General features: G+C 38.2%; 1 protein-coding gene across 4 annotated transcripts in view; it reads right to left on the bottom strand.

The window, feature by feature from the left end:
- Positions 1–15236, bottom strand: part of adamts18 (ADAM metallopeptidase with thrombospondin type 1 motif, 18) — an 87785-nt gene that overhangs the window by 29007 nt on the left and 43542 nt on the right. For all 4 annotated transcript variants that reach the window (XM_021477942.3, XM_073908868.1, XM_009303403.5 and 1 more), the window contains 4 exons: positions 10501–10673; positions 6839–6969; positions 6554–6677; positions 3433–3680 (listed from right to left, as the gene is read on the bottom strand). In XM_021477942.3, coding sequence (XP_021333617.2) covers positions 3433–3680; positions 6554–6677; positions 6839–6969; positions 10501–10673 — 676 coding nt within the window. The remainder of the gene's footprint in view (positions 1–3432; positions 3681–6553; positions 6678–6838; positions 6970–10500; positions 10674–15236) is intronic.

Raw genomic sequence — 15236 nt, 5'->3', positions numbered from 1 at the left:
AGATATTGTAACTGGTTAAATAATTAAATAAACAAATAATAAAAAAAAACAAAAAGGTTGTAGGTTTTTGAAAAAAAATGAAATCTGGTCAAATTTAATTTAATTAGACTTTGGATTACAACATTTAAATTATTTTTAGAAAATATTCAGCAGTACAAATATATTGGTGCCATACAATTATTCTTTATGTTTGTCTTTTGTTGTAAACATCATATATCATGTTATATTTTGATGAACCTCCTCAGACATTCTGTTGACAAAAAGAAACTTTAAAACTACATGTCAACTTATATTTAGGCATGGCTTTACTGAAGTGATTCTTGCATGTAATTGAAAACTTTCTTGCAGTGCACCGAACGTATTCAGGAAAACCATCAGAATAAAGCATTAGCATAAAAATATACAGCAAAATAACTACATTAATTCATATTAAGCAGACGGTCAATTGATACTGTAATGGCTGGAAGCAGAGTTACTTTTATTCAGCCAAATGTTTAGAGGCAACCATCCAAATAAAGTGTTAGCAGATAATTAGCAATTGAAATAGTTGTAAAGTTATGCTATTACGTGCCTATTGTTAAGATATTAGTGGTTTATTTGCACTTATAAAGTACATACAATCCATGATTCTATACAACCTTAATACCTATTAATAAGCAGCAAATTATTTTATTGAGGCAAAAGTCATATGCTGCATCCCAACTCACATACTGTCCATGTTAAGTAGTATTTGAAAATAGAATAAGTATGTCCGAATCGTAGTATGTTGAAAAGAATACACCGAAGGTTCCTGCATGGTTTACTATTACCAATAAAAATTCAAAGTTTAGAATCGTCCATACTCTAATCGCTGATATAGCCCACAATACATTGCGCATTGGACGTGAATTTGATTAGAACTACAAACATGAGTGAAAAGGTGTAAATAAACTATAAACATGGCAGACGCACGAGACCAAACATCAAGTAAAGAGGTTTAAGGTTTAAAGTGGAACATATTTAAATCTCGTTTTCTGTGTTATATTTCATCTGCAACAACAATGTTAACTTATTTCAAGATATGTTTGGACAACTTCTGAATGCATAATTATTTAAATACCTGAGGAGATTTCTCTGCATGAAAGACTCCCGAATGTCAGATTGTCCTGCTGCTGCTTGTCCAATAAGGTAGGCATTTAAATATGAAAGTAATGCTGTTACACACTCGAAAGTATATACTTTTCCTTCACAAAAAAGCTCATACTTTTAGGGTGTAGTATAAGTATGTGAATTGGGACGCAGCAACAGTTCATGGTTTATTAATAGTGAGAATTGTACATTAAAATAAAGAGTGAACAAAGTTCTTGTAGTTAACAAAATGTCTAGAAGTGACCATCAAAAACCAAGGTGTGCATTTTTTTCTTATGATTAAATGATACATTAGGGTTGCCAGGTAACACAGTGCATAGCACGATTGCCTCCAGCAAGAAGGTTGCTTGTTGGGTAGGCTAAATCATCCGTAGTGTATGTGTGTGAATTAGTTTGGGTATGGATGTTTCCCAGTGAAAGGTTGCAGCTGGAAGGGCATCCGCTGCGTAAAAAATTTGCTAGATAAGTTGGCGGTTCATTCCGCTGTGGCGACCCCAGGTTAATAATGGCCCGTTTCCACTGAGTGGTACGGTACGGTTCGGTTTGGTACGCTTTTATGGCCGTTTCCACTGTCAAAAGGCGTACTGAACCGAACCGTAAAGTACTACTATTCGGTATCCCTTTCGAAAGGGTACCAAAAGGCAGAGCTAGACTTACAGCTGAACGCTATTGGTTTACAGAGATACGTCATACGCTTACGCAACAAGCCAGAATGAAAACAAAAACCTGCCATGTTTGAAATACACAGCGAGAGATTACAGCGGAAATATATATACATATAATAACGAGCCATGGTCGACCCAGGCTCAAACAAACCTTGTCGTCGTCTTGATGAACAGCCACAAAGCCAAAAAGAATTGCAGATTTACCCTGTGGCAATTAGTTTTTTACGAGCCAGTCTGATGTGCGAGCGGTTTCGCTTTCCTGCTTGCACTCGCCGCACGTCTATATCTGAAATAACAAACTTCTTGAGCTCATGATAATAATGTGCGCTTAATTATTGACATGCTATTGTATCCCGATTCTGTCAGATACTGTCAAAACGCGAGAGTGAAGCGTGGAAAAAAAGGAGAAGCTGGAAAAAAGGACCATATTATTTTTTCAGCAAACATGAACAAACTGTCTTGTTTAAGTATTATCTTCACCTTTTGGACTATTATGAACTCAGAAAGATGGAATTTCTCTTCAACAGAGGCTACATGTGCTGCTGAAGATTACAGACACAGATGAGAGGTCTGCTCTGACTGTGGACTACATTGTGGGCTATATTTCCTGTTGTTTTTGAACCTAAATAAGCACTAAATGTCTGCTGTCTGTAGTTCTTCTGTAGTTGGAAACATTTCGGAGACTGTAAGAGCCTGCATGTGTTCATATACGTTGCATTTATTTTATATAATTACAGACGTTACAGTAGGATATTTTGCACTGTCAATGATTTGCAGTTATAATCAAATCTTGTTCATAGAAAAGTTAGTAATAAACATTTATACAGGGGTATATTGTGAGAAGTGCTTCTCATATGATATGTAAGCGACCCGTACAGCTTTACTGTAGACATTTTCTCAAGCGAGCGAAAATGTAAAAACTTTGTCATACACCACGCCCACCAAAAGGGTGCCCTTGGTAGTGGAAACGCATGCCTGATAAAGATAACCCGTACCGACCCGAACCGAAGCGTACTTTACCAGTCAGTGGAAATGAGCCATAAAGATACTATGCCGAAAAGAAAATGAATGAATGATTGAATGAATGTTAAATCATCAATTATTCCTTTACCAGCTGCCAAACTAATGGAGTAATCTGTTAAAACAAAAGTTTAATTGTTTCATCAGATCTGTTTTTCAGATGTGCTTCAGATGTGTACAGTTATATGAAGCACCCTTACTATGACCTGAAAGGTCACCTATACCCATACTCATCATTATTCATGTAAGAGGTGCCCTGTGCTGCCCATTAGCAAGAGCACACAGTGCAGTGAGTTCAAAGCTTAGAGCCATTCACATTGTCGCGTCGTTTGATCTGGAGTCTCTACATACTGAAGATGAAAGTCGCAATGACCACGTCGGTTCTGGCCTGCAATTAATCCCAAACAGAGGCGTTAGTCTGCCCATTCGGCTCATTTGTGTGCCTTCTCTTGTGTCTCTCTCTCTATCTTTCCCTCATTTGCTTCTCATCTCTCTCGCCCACCCACTGTCCCTTAGCCTTGTTTTCATCTGACCGAATGGCCACGGCGCTCTTGCCAAGACCCTGTCATGGCTAATTCGCTAACAGGTGTCAGGCAGAACGGGAACGGGGGTGACTCACTTCAAAGAGCAGGGTCTCATTAGTGGGGCCTGTGGCGAACAACGTCTCAGGCCGGTTGAAAGAGCGCTGATAGTTGAATGTAGTACCGGCAAACTGGAACCTGCCCGGCCAGTCCACCGTCCAATCCGCCGTCAGGTAATAAGTGCCACGTTTCAGGCTGCGAACAGCCAGGTAGCTGTTGGAAATCTCCATCTCCTGCACTTGAATGCTCCTCGCGCCGGCAGGAACCATCACAACAGGGTAATACTCTGAGAAGGGAAAAGGAGAAAAAATGGGTTCACCATGTCTGCTGACTTCTGCCACTTCTACCATTTCAGAAGAACTGGCATCATTGAACTGACGCATTATCACCTCCTTCAGATGGATAAGAGTGATGAGGTGCCAGACGGTTGTAAGTACTCTAAAAAATACATGAATTTGGATGAAAAAGTGTTGTTTTCTGTAAAGCTTGCAGAGAAGAGCTCTACAGTGGCACATGGACCACTTAAAAATGACAGTAAGAGCCAGATTTTTGTCCCGTATTCATACCTCCTATATCTGTGCATGACATTAGCTATGTTCCCATCCAAAAATGCAAATGAACTTTATGAGCAAAACTAGAATAATCGCATCAAAGACGTGCAAATAAAGCTGCGTTTTCATCCAACAAATCAAAGACAACAAAATGGTCACTTCCAGATTAACTGGTTTCAAATATCAACAGTGAAAACTGAATTTGCTGCAGTAAGAGAAGCTGCATCAATCTTTTCTTCATCTAATAAATGACTACGCCTCAGAAGGCAATCCTGACACGCAGTCAACGCGCAGTGGTGTTTGAAGGTGTCAGACGCGGAGCACAGACACTTGACAGTTCTGGAGGTCATAAATAATAAAATAACACTAATACTGAAATGGTAAGGCTTTAGAATGACTAAAACAACATTTCTGATGTTTTACAGTGCTCAGCCTGCTGGTTTATCCATTTACACACATTTTTTATCATGGCATGATCTCTTATAACAAAATCACATGACCTTTTTTAATGCATATATTGGAGTTTGTGCTGTAAAAGTGTTTCCATTGTAGTTTATGCGCATCTTTTCTTATCGAATAAAAAGTTTATTCTACTCAGTTATTCAGTTCTCATTTTTAAAATGAATGCGCATCTTGGCATTTCAATCAACCGTTTATTTATGCGCATATCTAAAATGTGCATAAAAATAGGTGGATGGAAACATAGCTATTGTCTTATCCAATTAAAATTTGTTCATCGAATTTACTGGACAAAAGTGAGATTGCCTATGATTATACAAGGTTTTGACCCTATGTGATCTTGCTTAAAGCAAGCCTTTACAGATTTAATATATGTTATGGCTTTGCCTCTCTATAAGCTCTTTTTGGTAATCAATTTTCAAATGCTTTTCTTCTGTGACAGATGAACATCAAGTCGTGTCCTCCGGTTGCACTTTTTGGACTTCCTCTGAATATTAAAGATTTACCTAGGTGTAGTGCAAATGCGTTCAGCACTGGAGCGGCATGGTGGCTAAGTGGTTAGCTTAGTTGCCTCACAGCAAGAAGCCCGCTGGATTGAGCCTCGGCTGTGTCAGTTGGCGTTTCTGTGTGGAGTTTGCATGTTCTCCGTGTTCGCGTGGGTTTCCTCCGGGTGCTCCCGTTTCCCCCACAGTACAAAGACATGCGCTATAGGTGAATTAGGTGAGTTGAAATTGTCCGTAGTGCATGTGTGTGAATGAATGTGTATGGTGTTTCCCAGTTATGGATTGCAGCTGGAAGAGCATCCGCTGTGTAAAACATATGCTGGATGAGTTAGCGGTTTATTCCGCTGTGGCGATTAATAAAGGGACTAAGCCTAAAAGAAAATGAATGAATAAATAGTTTGTAATGTATAAATAAATAGTAATTTATGAGTGTGTGTGTGTGTGAATGGAGGAATGCTTGGGAGTTTCCCAACCCTGACGGTTGTATTCAGAATACTGGGTTGCAGCAGGAAGGGCACCCACTGTGTAAAACAATAGCCTGAAAAAATGGTGGATCATTCAGCTGTGGCTACCCCTGAAAAAGCAGTGAATAAGCCGAAAGAATGTGAGGGAGTGAGTTTTTAATAATTATTTTAATAAGTTCAATAAGTTATAATTTCTTGAACACCAAAATAGAATATCAGAAATTTTTCAAACAAACCATACGATATATAGGCCCACACGGAATCTGCACACATAGAAATCTGCAGATTTTCACCAACCATTTAGTCTATTTATTTACTCGTGGGAATATATATGTAATCAGTTGTTAAATTAATGTCAATAGTATCATTGACTAATATTAAAATGTTCATATTATTTATTTACAATAAAGTTTTTAAAGTAATTTTTAGTAGATATATCATATGAAAGCTTTGGTTTGTTGACCAAATAAGTGGATAATATCGGATTTGCATTGTACACATTAAATAATGAAGTTATTTATTTAATTAAATAAGTTAAAAACATTTCATTCATTCATTTTCTTTTTGGCTTAGTCCCTTTATTAATCTGTGGTCGCCACAGCAGAATGAACCGCCAACTTATCCAGCATATGTTTTATGCAGCGGATGCTGCAACCTATCACTAGGAAACACCCATACACACGCATTCTCACACAAACACAATGGACAATTTTAGCTTATCCAATTCACCTATAGCGCATGTGTTTGGACTGTAGGGGAAACCAGAGTATCATTTTAGTATCATTTTAATTATGATACTCCCAGAGCACCAGGAGAAAACCCACGTGAACAAGGGGAGAACATGCACACTGCACACAGAAATGCCAACTGGACCCAGTTAAGGCTTGGACCGACCACCTTCTTGCTGTGAGGCGATCGTACTACCCATTGCACCACCATGATGCCCATAAGTTAAAAACATCTAATTTTCTTTTATATATTGAGTTTTTAGTTATGATACTCCCAAAATCATTTAGCAAAAATCCGCAGTTTTTTACAAAATTCTGTGCAGAAATAGCACAAAATGTCCGCAGATTCTGTCTGACTCTGGATATAACTGACTAATTTCTTTTTCTTGATGCCTTTTATTTTCTTTAAAAGGTCAATCTGAATGAATCAGAATTGGCCTGAATAAAGACTCACCATTGGCTCTGTGCTGAAGGGTGTACTGGCCACTGTAGAACTTGCAGGTGGAGTTGTCTCCTTTACACACCCCACAGGCATCCAGAGCGGCCTTTGATCCCAACACCTGGTCACAGCCCACCGGCTACACAGGAAAAGTTATTAAAATTAAATTGTCAAAATGACACAGTCAGTTCAGCCCACTGGGCCTGTTGAACACAAATAAGTGCATATGTCAATCAATTGTCATGCAGAAAACCAGTGCAAAATGCACAGCCATCTCAGTATCATCATCTCCTCACATACCTCACATATCCCGTCTATGCACACGCCCCCTTTGTAGTCAGAGCAAGATGTCCCATCTTTAACTTTGCTGGACATAGCAAAGAAAAAATCAAAGTCCTCAGCGATGCAGTACAGCTTGCAGATGTCCTCTTCTAGATAGGAGATGAATGAGGTCATTAGATCTTATATCTCCAGAGTGATTTTATATGAGATCTTCTGAAGCTGTGAACAGGTAAATGAAGCATGCTGCTATGAAGTTTCATGCAAGAGAACATATGCGTGAGCTATAACCGTATCAACATTTATCAGACAAAATGCAGGTGGACTTTTACATCAAATGAAAAACAGTTCTTCAAGACCTATGCACACACTCATAAAACCAATGATTCCAATACGGCAGTTTAGTATGTTCAGGTGGGTTGAGGTTCAGAATGGGATCATTGCAGTAATACAATTGGGAAAAAAAATACAAAAATAAATAAACAAATAAATAGAAATAAATAAATGAATACACAAAATAATAAAATAAAATAAAAAAATAAACTAAATTAAATCAAACTTAAAAGTTAAAATAAAAAATAAATAAACAATAATAATAATATTATTAATAATAATAATAAATAAATAAATAAAATAATAAATTTTTTTAAATTAATTAAATAAAAAAATTAATAAAAAATTTAATTAAATTTTTTTATAAATAATAATAATAATAATAATAATAATAATAATTATTATTATTATTATCATAAATAAATAAAAATTAAACAATAAATAAATAAAATAAAATAAAATGCATGGTGGGTTTCCTCCACAGTCCAAAGACATGTGGCATATGTGAACTGGGTAAACAAAATTGGCCCTAATATAGGAGTGTGAATGTGAGAGTTTATGGGTGTTTCCCAGTAATGGCTGGAAAGGCATCCACAGCGTAAAACATATTCCAGAATAGTTTGCGGTTCATTATGCTGTGGCGACCCCGGATATATAAGGAACTACACCCAAATAAAATTAATGAATTAAAAATAAATAAATAATTATCATTTATAAGTTGTAAAGTAATAATACATTTTCATAATTTATTCCAAGCAGACACAATGCAATGTTTACAACCGTCTAGTGCTAATTACTGGGCAAGTGTAAGCTGTGTGTGGTTGGCCATGAAACAACTGGAAGACTCGCTGTGTTGTAGAGAACGTATCCACAGAACACATGTTACACTAAAATTTAAAACTCTGTTACAAACCGGCCCATAAAGCTGGAATGCAAGAGCAATGACTCTGTCCAACTCTCCCACCGGGAGAGAAATATGGACCTATCAGAGACGCATCCGCACTTCCCAGTCAGAAGAAACAGACCCAGCTTCATTCAATACACAAGCACAGTATGAACTGTATGATACTGTGGGTTTTGTCCTTCTAGGATCCTATTAGATCATAAAATACTTTTCTTTTTAACACAACTAGTGATGTTACAGGTCCATAGGTGCTGCTGTAAGGGAAACTAAACAACAGCAAGAATTTTAACAGGAATCGCTACATCGATAAATAATAAGGGCATATAAAACATAACAACAACAACACCAGTAAGACGTCAGTGTTTAATGAAATTTGATTGAACTCCAAAATCCCAGTCAAACAACGGTAAGTGCTTCGTAACAGATGTAGTAGCCAGTGAAATATCCCAAGGCCAAATATGATCTACTATTGAAAACATGGAGCTTCATTCACACCCCTGGAGACAGCTCAGAATCTCCTCTTCTGATCTTTCTTCGAAACTGACATATGAAAGGCCAAACGCATAAACAGACTCAGTGGGTCCTGTTCAGGTACGAACCTGCCTACTGGGTTGATCAGAGCACTGAGCTCACAGAACGAGTGCTTACACGTTTCCAGTCCAAATCCACACACAGCTCAGTCAACACATTCGTTGAGATGAATCGCTTGGGCGGAACACGTTTGTCCCATGTAACAATCTCACTGCATATTGTCAGAAACAAATGGGAATGATTACTATTTAAAAACACACCTGTTCATGCTGACTCAGATATCAGAGGGTATTAAAAACTAAGTAGACAAGATCTAAGATTAATGTTTTCAGAAGTTTTGTTGGGGTACATATACCGGTCAAAAGTTTGGAGGTCAGTAAGATTTGTATTCAGTTTTTTTAAGAAACTATAGTGCAAGACGTGTATGGCGCGATTTGTTGCTATTTTCAGACCAACGAAACCCTTAATTTTCACGTTTTGTGCCATGTTGTTTATAGCGAATGCATTTGTGCCACTTTGGAGACTCATGGGTGTGCTGGTCTATAAAAGAGGTGTGTTAAGGCGCATTGTTGGCACGCTAATTTGAGCTGAACTGAACTGAAATAGACTGTGCCATTGACCAACTAAAAACTGGTCTTAGGTCCAGCGCAGAGCTCATGGTTTTTAATTCATTTGCTGGAAATTAGAACTGAATTTAGAAATAGTTCAAACAAATCTTTGCGCTTAAAAAAAATTAAATATGTAGGCTAATGGATGTCTTCAGTGGAGGGCGTACAACACCGTTTCCTTATTCCCGAAAGTAAAGAGTAAAAGTAAAGTAAAAAGAAAGTAAAGAGGCCGAATGGAGGAGGCTCATTCTTCATCCTTGCGCTGCAGATGGTCTGTTTACTGTTTTTTCGATAGTGAAGTATTCAGTTTTTTTCACTAACAAAGTCTGTCATGTAAATAGCAAATGCATCATGGCTCTAATAGGGAATGGGAGATGAGACTCTGATTGGTTTAATGCACGTTATGTTTAAAACACACCCATAACTCATTAAGAGAATAAGCACAACCTTGTTAGGCCATGCGCAGTGGCACAAACTGTATTTTCTGTCTTTAAAATAGCAAAAGTGGATTCGGACACGTCCTTATTGCTTTTGCGACATCCACTTTAGACTTTGCGCCTAGATTGTTACAATAGAGCCCTTAATCTTTTAATTCATGGCGGTTTATTCTATGGTGGGGACCCTCTGATAAATCATAGTGAGTGAGTGAGTGAATATTTTATTCAGCAAGATTTTGTTCAAAAGTGACATCATAGACTTTAAAAATATTGACAAATAATTTCTAACTTCGATAACAATATGAAATGTTTCTTGAGCACCAAATCAGCCTGTTAGAGTGATGTTTAAATGCTAAAAGCATATAAATTATATTATATTAATATCAATTATTATATATTAGATTACATTAATAAAATGCATGTTATAAACATTATAAAAATTTATAGAAAAATATATTTGTAAAATAATATTTATTAAATAAGTAACAACTTGTGACCTCAAACCTTTGAATAATAGTTTATTAATAAATAACAGTTTCTTGTTTTTATTTATCATTGGATTTTGTTTTTGTTTATTAATGCTTCCAAACTGCATTATAGGTGTTCAAAAAGTAAATGCAAAAAACATGTGAATCACCAAATAAATCAGATATTTTTACAGTGCATAGAGAATAGAATAGTTAGTTAAATCCCCATATTAATTATACATTTAATTAGCCTTTATATACAAAGAATTAAGTCTTACATGTCCAATAAACACAGCGATACTGAACCCGCAGCAGAGGTTTGCTGCACTCTCTTTTTCAACTGTTAAAGAGACACTTGTTTTTGTTGGTAATTAATGCATTAAGGCCCAGATATCTCCCATACCTTCCACTTTGGTGTATGGCTTCCATTTGTAGTACCACCCCCTGAATGGTTTGCTGTTGTACTCTGCGCACTGCTGAGCTCTGAAGTCCACTCCATCGGGCTGGCATGGCTTGGTGTTACACAGCTGGTGCAGTCGACCGGGGCCTTGGCAGAACTTGCCGTTGTGCTGTGGGCTTGGGTGAAACAACCAGCAATTAGCACGAGCGAACATGGAAGCAAGGTTAGAGAGAGAGAAGAAGAGAAGAAACAGATGTGCCTAAGCAAGCATTCAACATGTGAGTGGAATGACAGCCATTTGCTATTTTTTTTGGAAGAGCGGCTGGTGAGATGCATTTCATATGATGTGCATTAGCATTTGCGCTGAGGGAATGTCTTTGTGTGTTATCGGTGATGTGTCCGACTGAATCCCATCCCAACTGACAGCTGTAAAAGATATAAAATGTTCAGGATGCGATTCCATTCATGACTTGGACCTGCTCGTGTTTTCAACAGCTATGATTTCTGAATAATAAACTTCAGCGAGAACAAGACAACACACAGCTGGACTAATTTACTTTACACATTGTGTTATCTGAGTCGACTTGCTTCCCTGTTGCATTTATATTGGGAATCTTTTGTTTTCTAAACTAGTTAACCTACAAGCTTCTCTTCAGGAGAAGTAGTGCAAGCCTTCTGGTGAATATCACAATGCTGATCTAGCAATAAAACATCCACTCAACTAAAATAAATCTGCTTGATCTAATGTGGAATGCCATTCATTCATTGGAAACACTACATCATAAAGTATACTTACAGTCTGCATGAAATAAATATTTACTGTTTATTTTGCTAGCTCACATTGCTATTCTTAAGGTGAATAATCAATCTGTGGATGTTAATCCACTGAATGTATTTATTTTTTGGCAATCTTTAAACAAAGTCTGGCCATTTGCTTCCCCATTTGGAGTGGCGGTCCTTCTGTTGATGTCATACAGGATACAGGAAGATCGCTACGAAGGCACAAATTTCCTTTCAATGTTTCAATTGTTTTTGCATTTCTTCATTTCTTTTAACTTGCATTAGTTATTCATTCATTTTCATCTGCTGTTCCAAGGCCGGGTTGAGGGAGCAGCAGTCTTAGGAGAGAACTCTAGACTTCCCTCTCTCCAGACACTTCCTTCATTTCCTCCGGGATGATCCTGAGGAGTTTTCAGGCCAGCAGAGAGACATAGTTTATCCAGTGTGTCTTGGGTCTTTCCCGAGGCCTCCTCCCGGTGGGATATGCCTGGAACATCTCTCTAGATAACGCCCAATTCACATGGGGATTCAGCATCAATGCTTGACAGAGGGCGTGTCTGAAATTGGGGCTGACTGTGTGAATTGTGTGAATGAGCCGTAAGTGTCCAGGAGGCATCCGAAACAGATGCCTGAGCCACCTCAGCTGACTTCTGTCAATGTGGAGGAGCAGCGGCTCCACTCCTAGCTCCTCCTGAGTGACAGAGCTCCTAATTCTATCTATAAGAGTGTGCCCTGCCACTCTGCGAGGGAAACTAATTTCAGCTGCTTGTATCCGAGATCTTGTCCTTTTGGTCTTGACCCAAAGCTCATGACCATAGGTGAAAGTAGGAACATAGATTGACCGATAAATGGAAAGCCTTTCGGGTCAGCTCCTTTTTTACGACAATGAACCGATACATCGACTGCATTACTGCTGCCACTGCACTGATTCACCTGTCAATCTCACCATCCATCCTTCTCTCACTCATGAACAAAACCCCAAGATACTTGAACACCTTAACCTGGGGTAAAGACTTTCCTTCAACCTGGAGATGGCTTGCTTGCAACAGTTAATTTTAGTAAAATTATTATTTTCCATTGTGATGAAAATACAGGCATCAGCCTTGAAAGGCAGTGGACTATATTACCATTTTTTTGTGGATAGTTAATTTTCGACTACCTGTATTAATCAATTGTGCATCTTCAGAAGACTTGGATTCAAGAGCTCAACAGCTTTTATGTCTTAATGAACATTTGGGAGGGGGGTTGCATTAAATATCTGAGTCAAAAATATATATATGTAATAGTGTTCTAAGGATGAAAGCATTCATGTGTTTTAAATATGACTTTTTTGTTATGGAGTACTTAACTTGTTAGCAAAGGTTCAGCAGCTGAACCACGCCTCACTTTGTCTCCTTAACCAATCACCTACTCCCTTAAACTAATTTAAAGCAGACCAGCCTCTAGCACTATTCTCATTTTCTCGAACCCACTCTCCCTCCTTCTATTACTTCCCTTCCCATTCACAAGCCTATAAACCTCTCTTCACTCCTAGGTTGAATGGGGGGTCCTATAACTCAATCAAAATATTACAGAAACGGTACCCCCACTTTGAGTCCCTGGTCATCATTGTTGGACGCCTGATCAACCTACCTACCTGTTAACTATTTATCTTCTTACTTACCTTCCCCTTCATCCCACTGTTCTTTTACCATCCCCTTCATCCCTACATCCCTACAATAAAGTCTAGCTCAAAGTGTAGTGTGGTCCATGCTGGTGAATGTTTATTTTATCAGTGCAAACTACTCTGTGAACAAATTAAACTGTTGCACACAGGACTTTATATAAAAAGGTCAACTCTCAGACTCTGGACAATCACTTCAAATCTTCCCCCTGTCTTGCTGAGGCAGCTCCAGGCTGGGGAAGAGCAGAAGCCTCCTCCCAATGCCACAGGAATGCCTCCGAGTGCCACATGAAGCAGAAAGTCACCCTCTTTCCTCAGGGAAAAGCAGCCCAGAGCTTCTGTAACTAAGGCTGTGAGAGCGGAGGCATGCTTGCGGCATATGGTTGCATGTTTTCAAGTGGAAGACTCTTGGGTACTCTCTTGTAGACTAACCTCAAAGTAAAGGAGTGCGCCACGGGCCTGTCATTGTGTCTGTGCATGTTCTTTTTGGTCTCTGGCCTTTAGCTTTTTATTGCGTGTTCACACTTGAGGTTAAGAAACCACTCAAAGAGAGGACAATTGGGCCTTCCTTGTGCTCTTTATGCATGTATGATGATCGAAATGAATAAGCATTGGGAAACAGATGCAATATTGTTCATACAAATCATACAACATACTTATAGTGTCTAGAACAGCCATTTTGAAATTGTGGAGTGGTAATAAGTGGGTAACTACAGTAGTTAGATTTAGCTGCATGCAAAAAATAATATATAGAGTTAGCTCTTAAACAAATGTTTGATAATTCAGGGTGGCTAAGATTCTGACTTCAACTGTATATAGCAACAGCATTTCTTCGGTTACACAAAAAGAATGCAGTAAAATGTACAGTACTGGCAATTTTATAAAACTACAGCACAGTTATTGTTAATTTACTGTGAACTTGTAAATTGTGCCAGTATTACTGTAAAATTTACAAGTGCAGTGTAAATTAACTTATAATTGTAAAACTACATCACAATTGCAATTGCTAATCCACAGTGCACTTATGAATTTTACAGTTTACAGCATTTTTTTACATCACAGTGTCAATTAACATGCATTATAAAATTGGAAAGGTAAAAAGAAAATGTCTGGTATAGTGTGTTGTATGCTAGTAGATCTGTGCTCTGTTGTAAGCATCCCTGGCATCTGTTAATGTCCAGTTACAGGCTTTGTAATGTTTTCCACACTGAATAGAATTGCAAAGCATTTTACATGCAAGTATGGACCAAGACTGGTTAAAATAAAACAAAAATAAAGTTCCAATTTATGGCTGGTCAAATGGTGCATCCCTACTTCCAGGCTCATTCTGAAAACGTTTCGCTATATACATGTCTGGAGCGCACTAAATACATCCCAGAAGCTACGTTTCTTTTGCATTTTTTGTTTTCGCGAATTCACCAGAGGTCACTGTGTATGCTTTTTCAGATCTCTAATATTTCTCACGAGTGCCATTCGCACCTGCTATTATCGCGTAAATACACCAGAGGTCACTGTCAACCAACTAACTGAATGACTGACTGACCGATTGACCGACCCACCCTCCTCCTTCCCTAAACCCAACCAATAGGGTTTTCAAAAGCACCAATTGCAATCCAGAAAAAGAAAAGCCCTCACCTGATTATTTCCCATGTTTTCAAATTTTAACACATTCTCACCCTGTTGTTTACTTGTTTATTTTACTTTTTTGGCTTCTGTTATTTGTCTTAACTGCTTCCTGAACCATACTTCACTGGACTCGAACCCTGCCATTGTGGTTAACTCCTCCCTGTGTCTCAAGTCTGCCAACATAGATAGTGAGCTAACTAGACAAACTGGTAACAGTGGGAAAGCTGTCCATACTGAGGTAACCAGTCAGCTGGTAAGAGCGACAAGAAATGGCATCATACCGCCTCAAATCATCCGTTTTAAAAACGAAATGCAGCCATACATACTTCAAGCTACATAACTCAAACATTTCCAGAGATGTATATATGGTTACATTTTCAGAATCAGCCTATGTTGCCGCCTACTCAGTTGGCATGCAAAAAAGCTTCATGTGATTTTTATTTAAAAGAAATAATGTCTTTTGCAACTCAAGAGAAGTCAATGAGAACAATGACAGTCTAACAGTGCTGTCAGATGGCTGTTTGTGCATGTCTGCTTTTGTTTTTGGAGCAGGTTTTCAGGCTGATCCTATTAGAGCTTTAGAGATAGTATACTATGGGCCCATATGGTAAAGCACTTACAACAACAACACAGAGCACACAGAGAGAGAAAGAGAGAGATGTGGGGGAGA

Source organism: Danio rerio, chromosome 7, assembly GCF_049306965.1.
Source record: "Danio rerio strain Tuebingen ecotype United States chromosome 7, GRCz12tu, whole genome shotgun sequence".
NCBI lineage: Eukaryota > Metazoa > Chordata > Actinopteri > Cypriniformes > Danionidae > Danio > Danio rerio.
The sequence above is the reverse complement of the archived record's forward strand: the minus strand, read 5'-3'. Positions and strand labels throughout refer to the sequence as shown.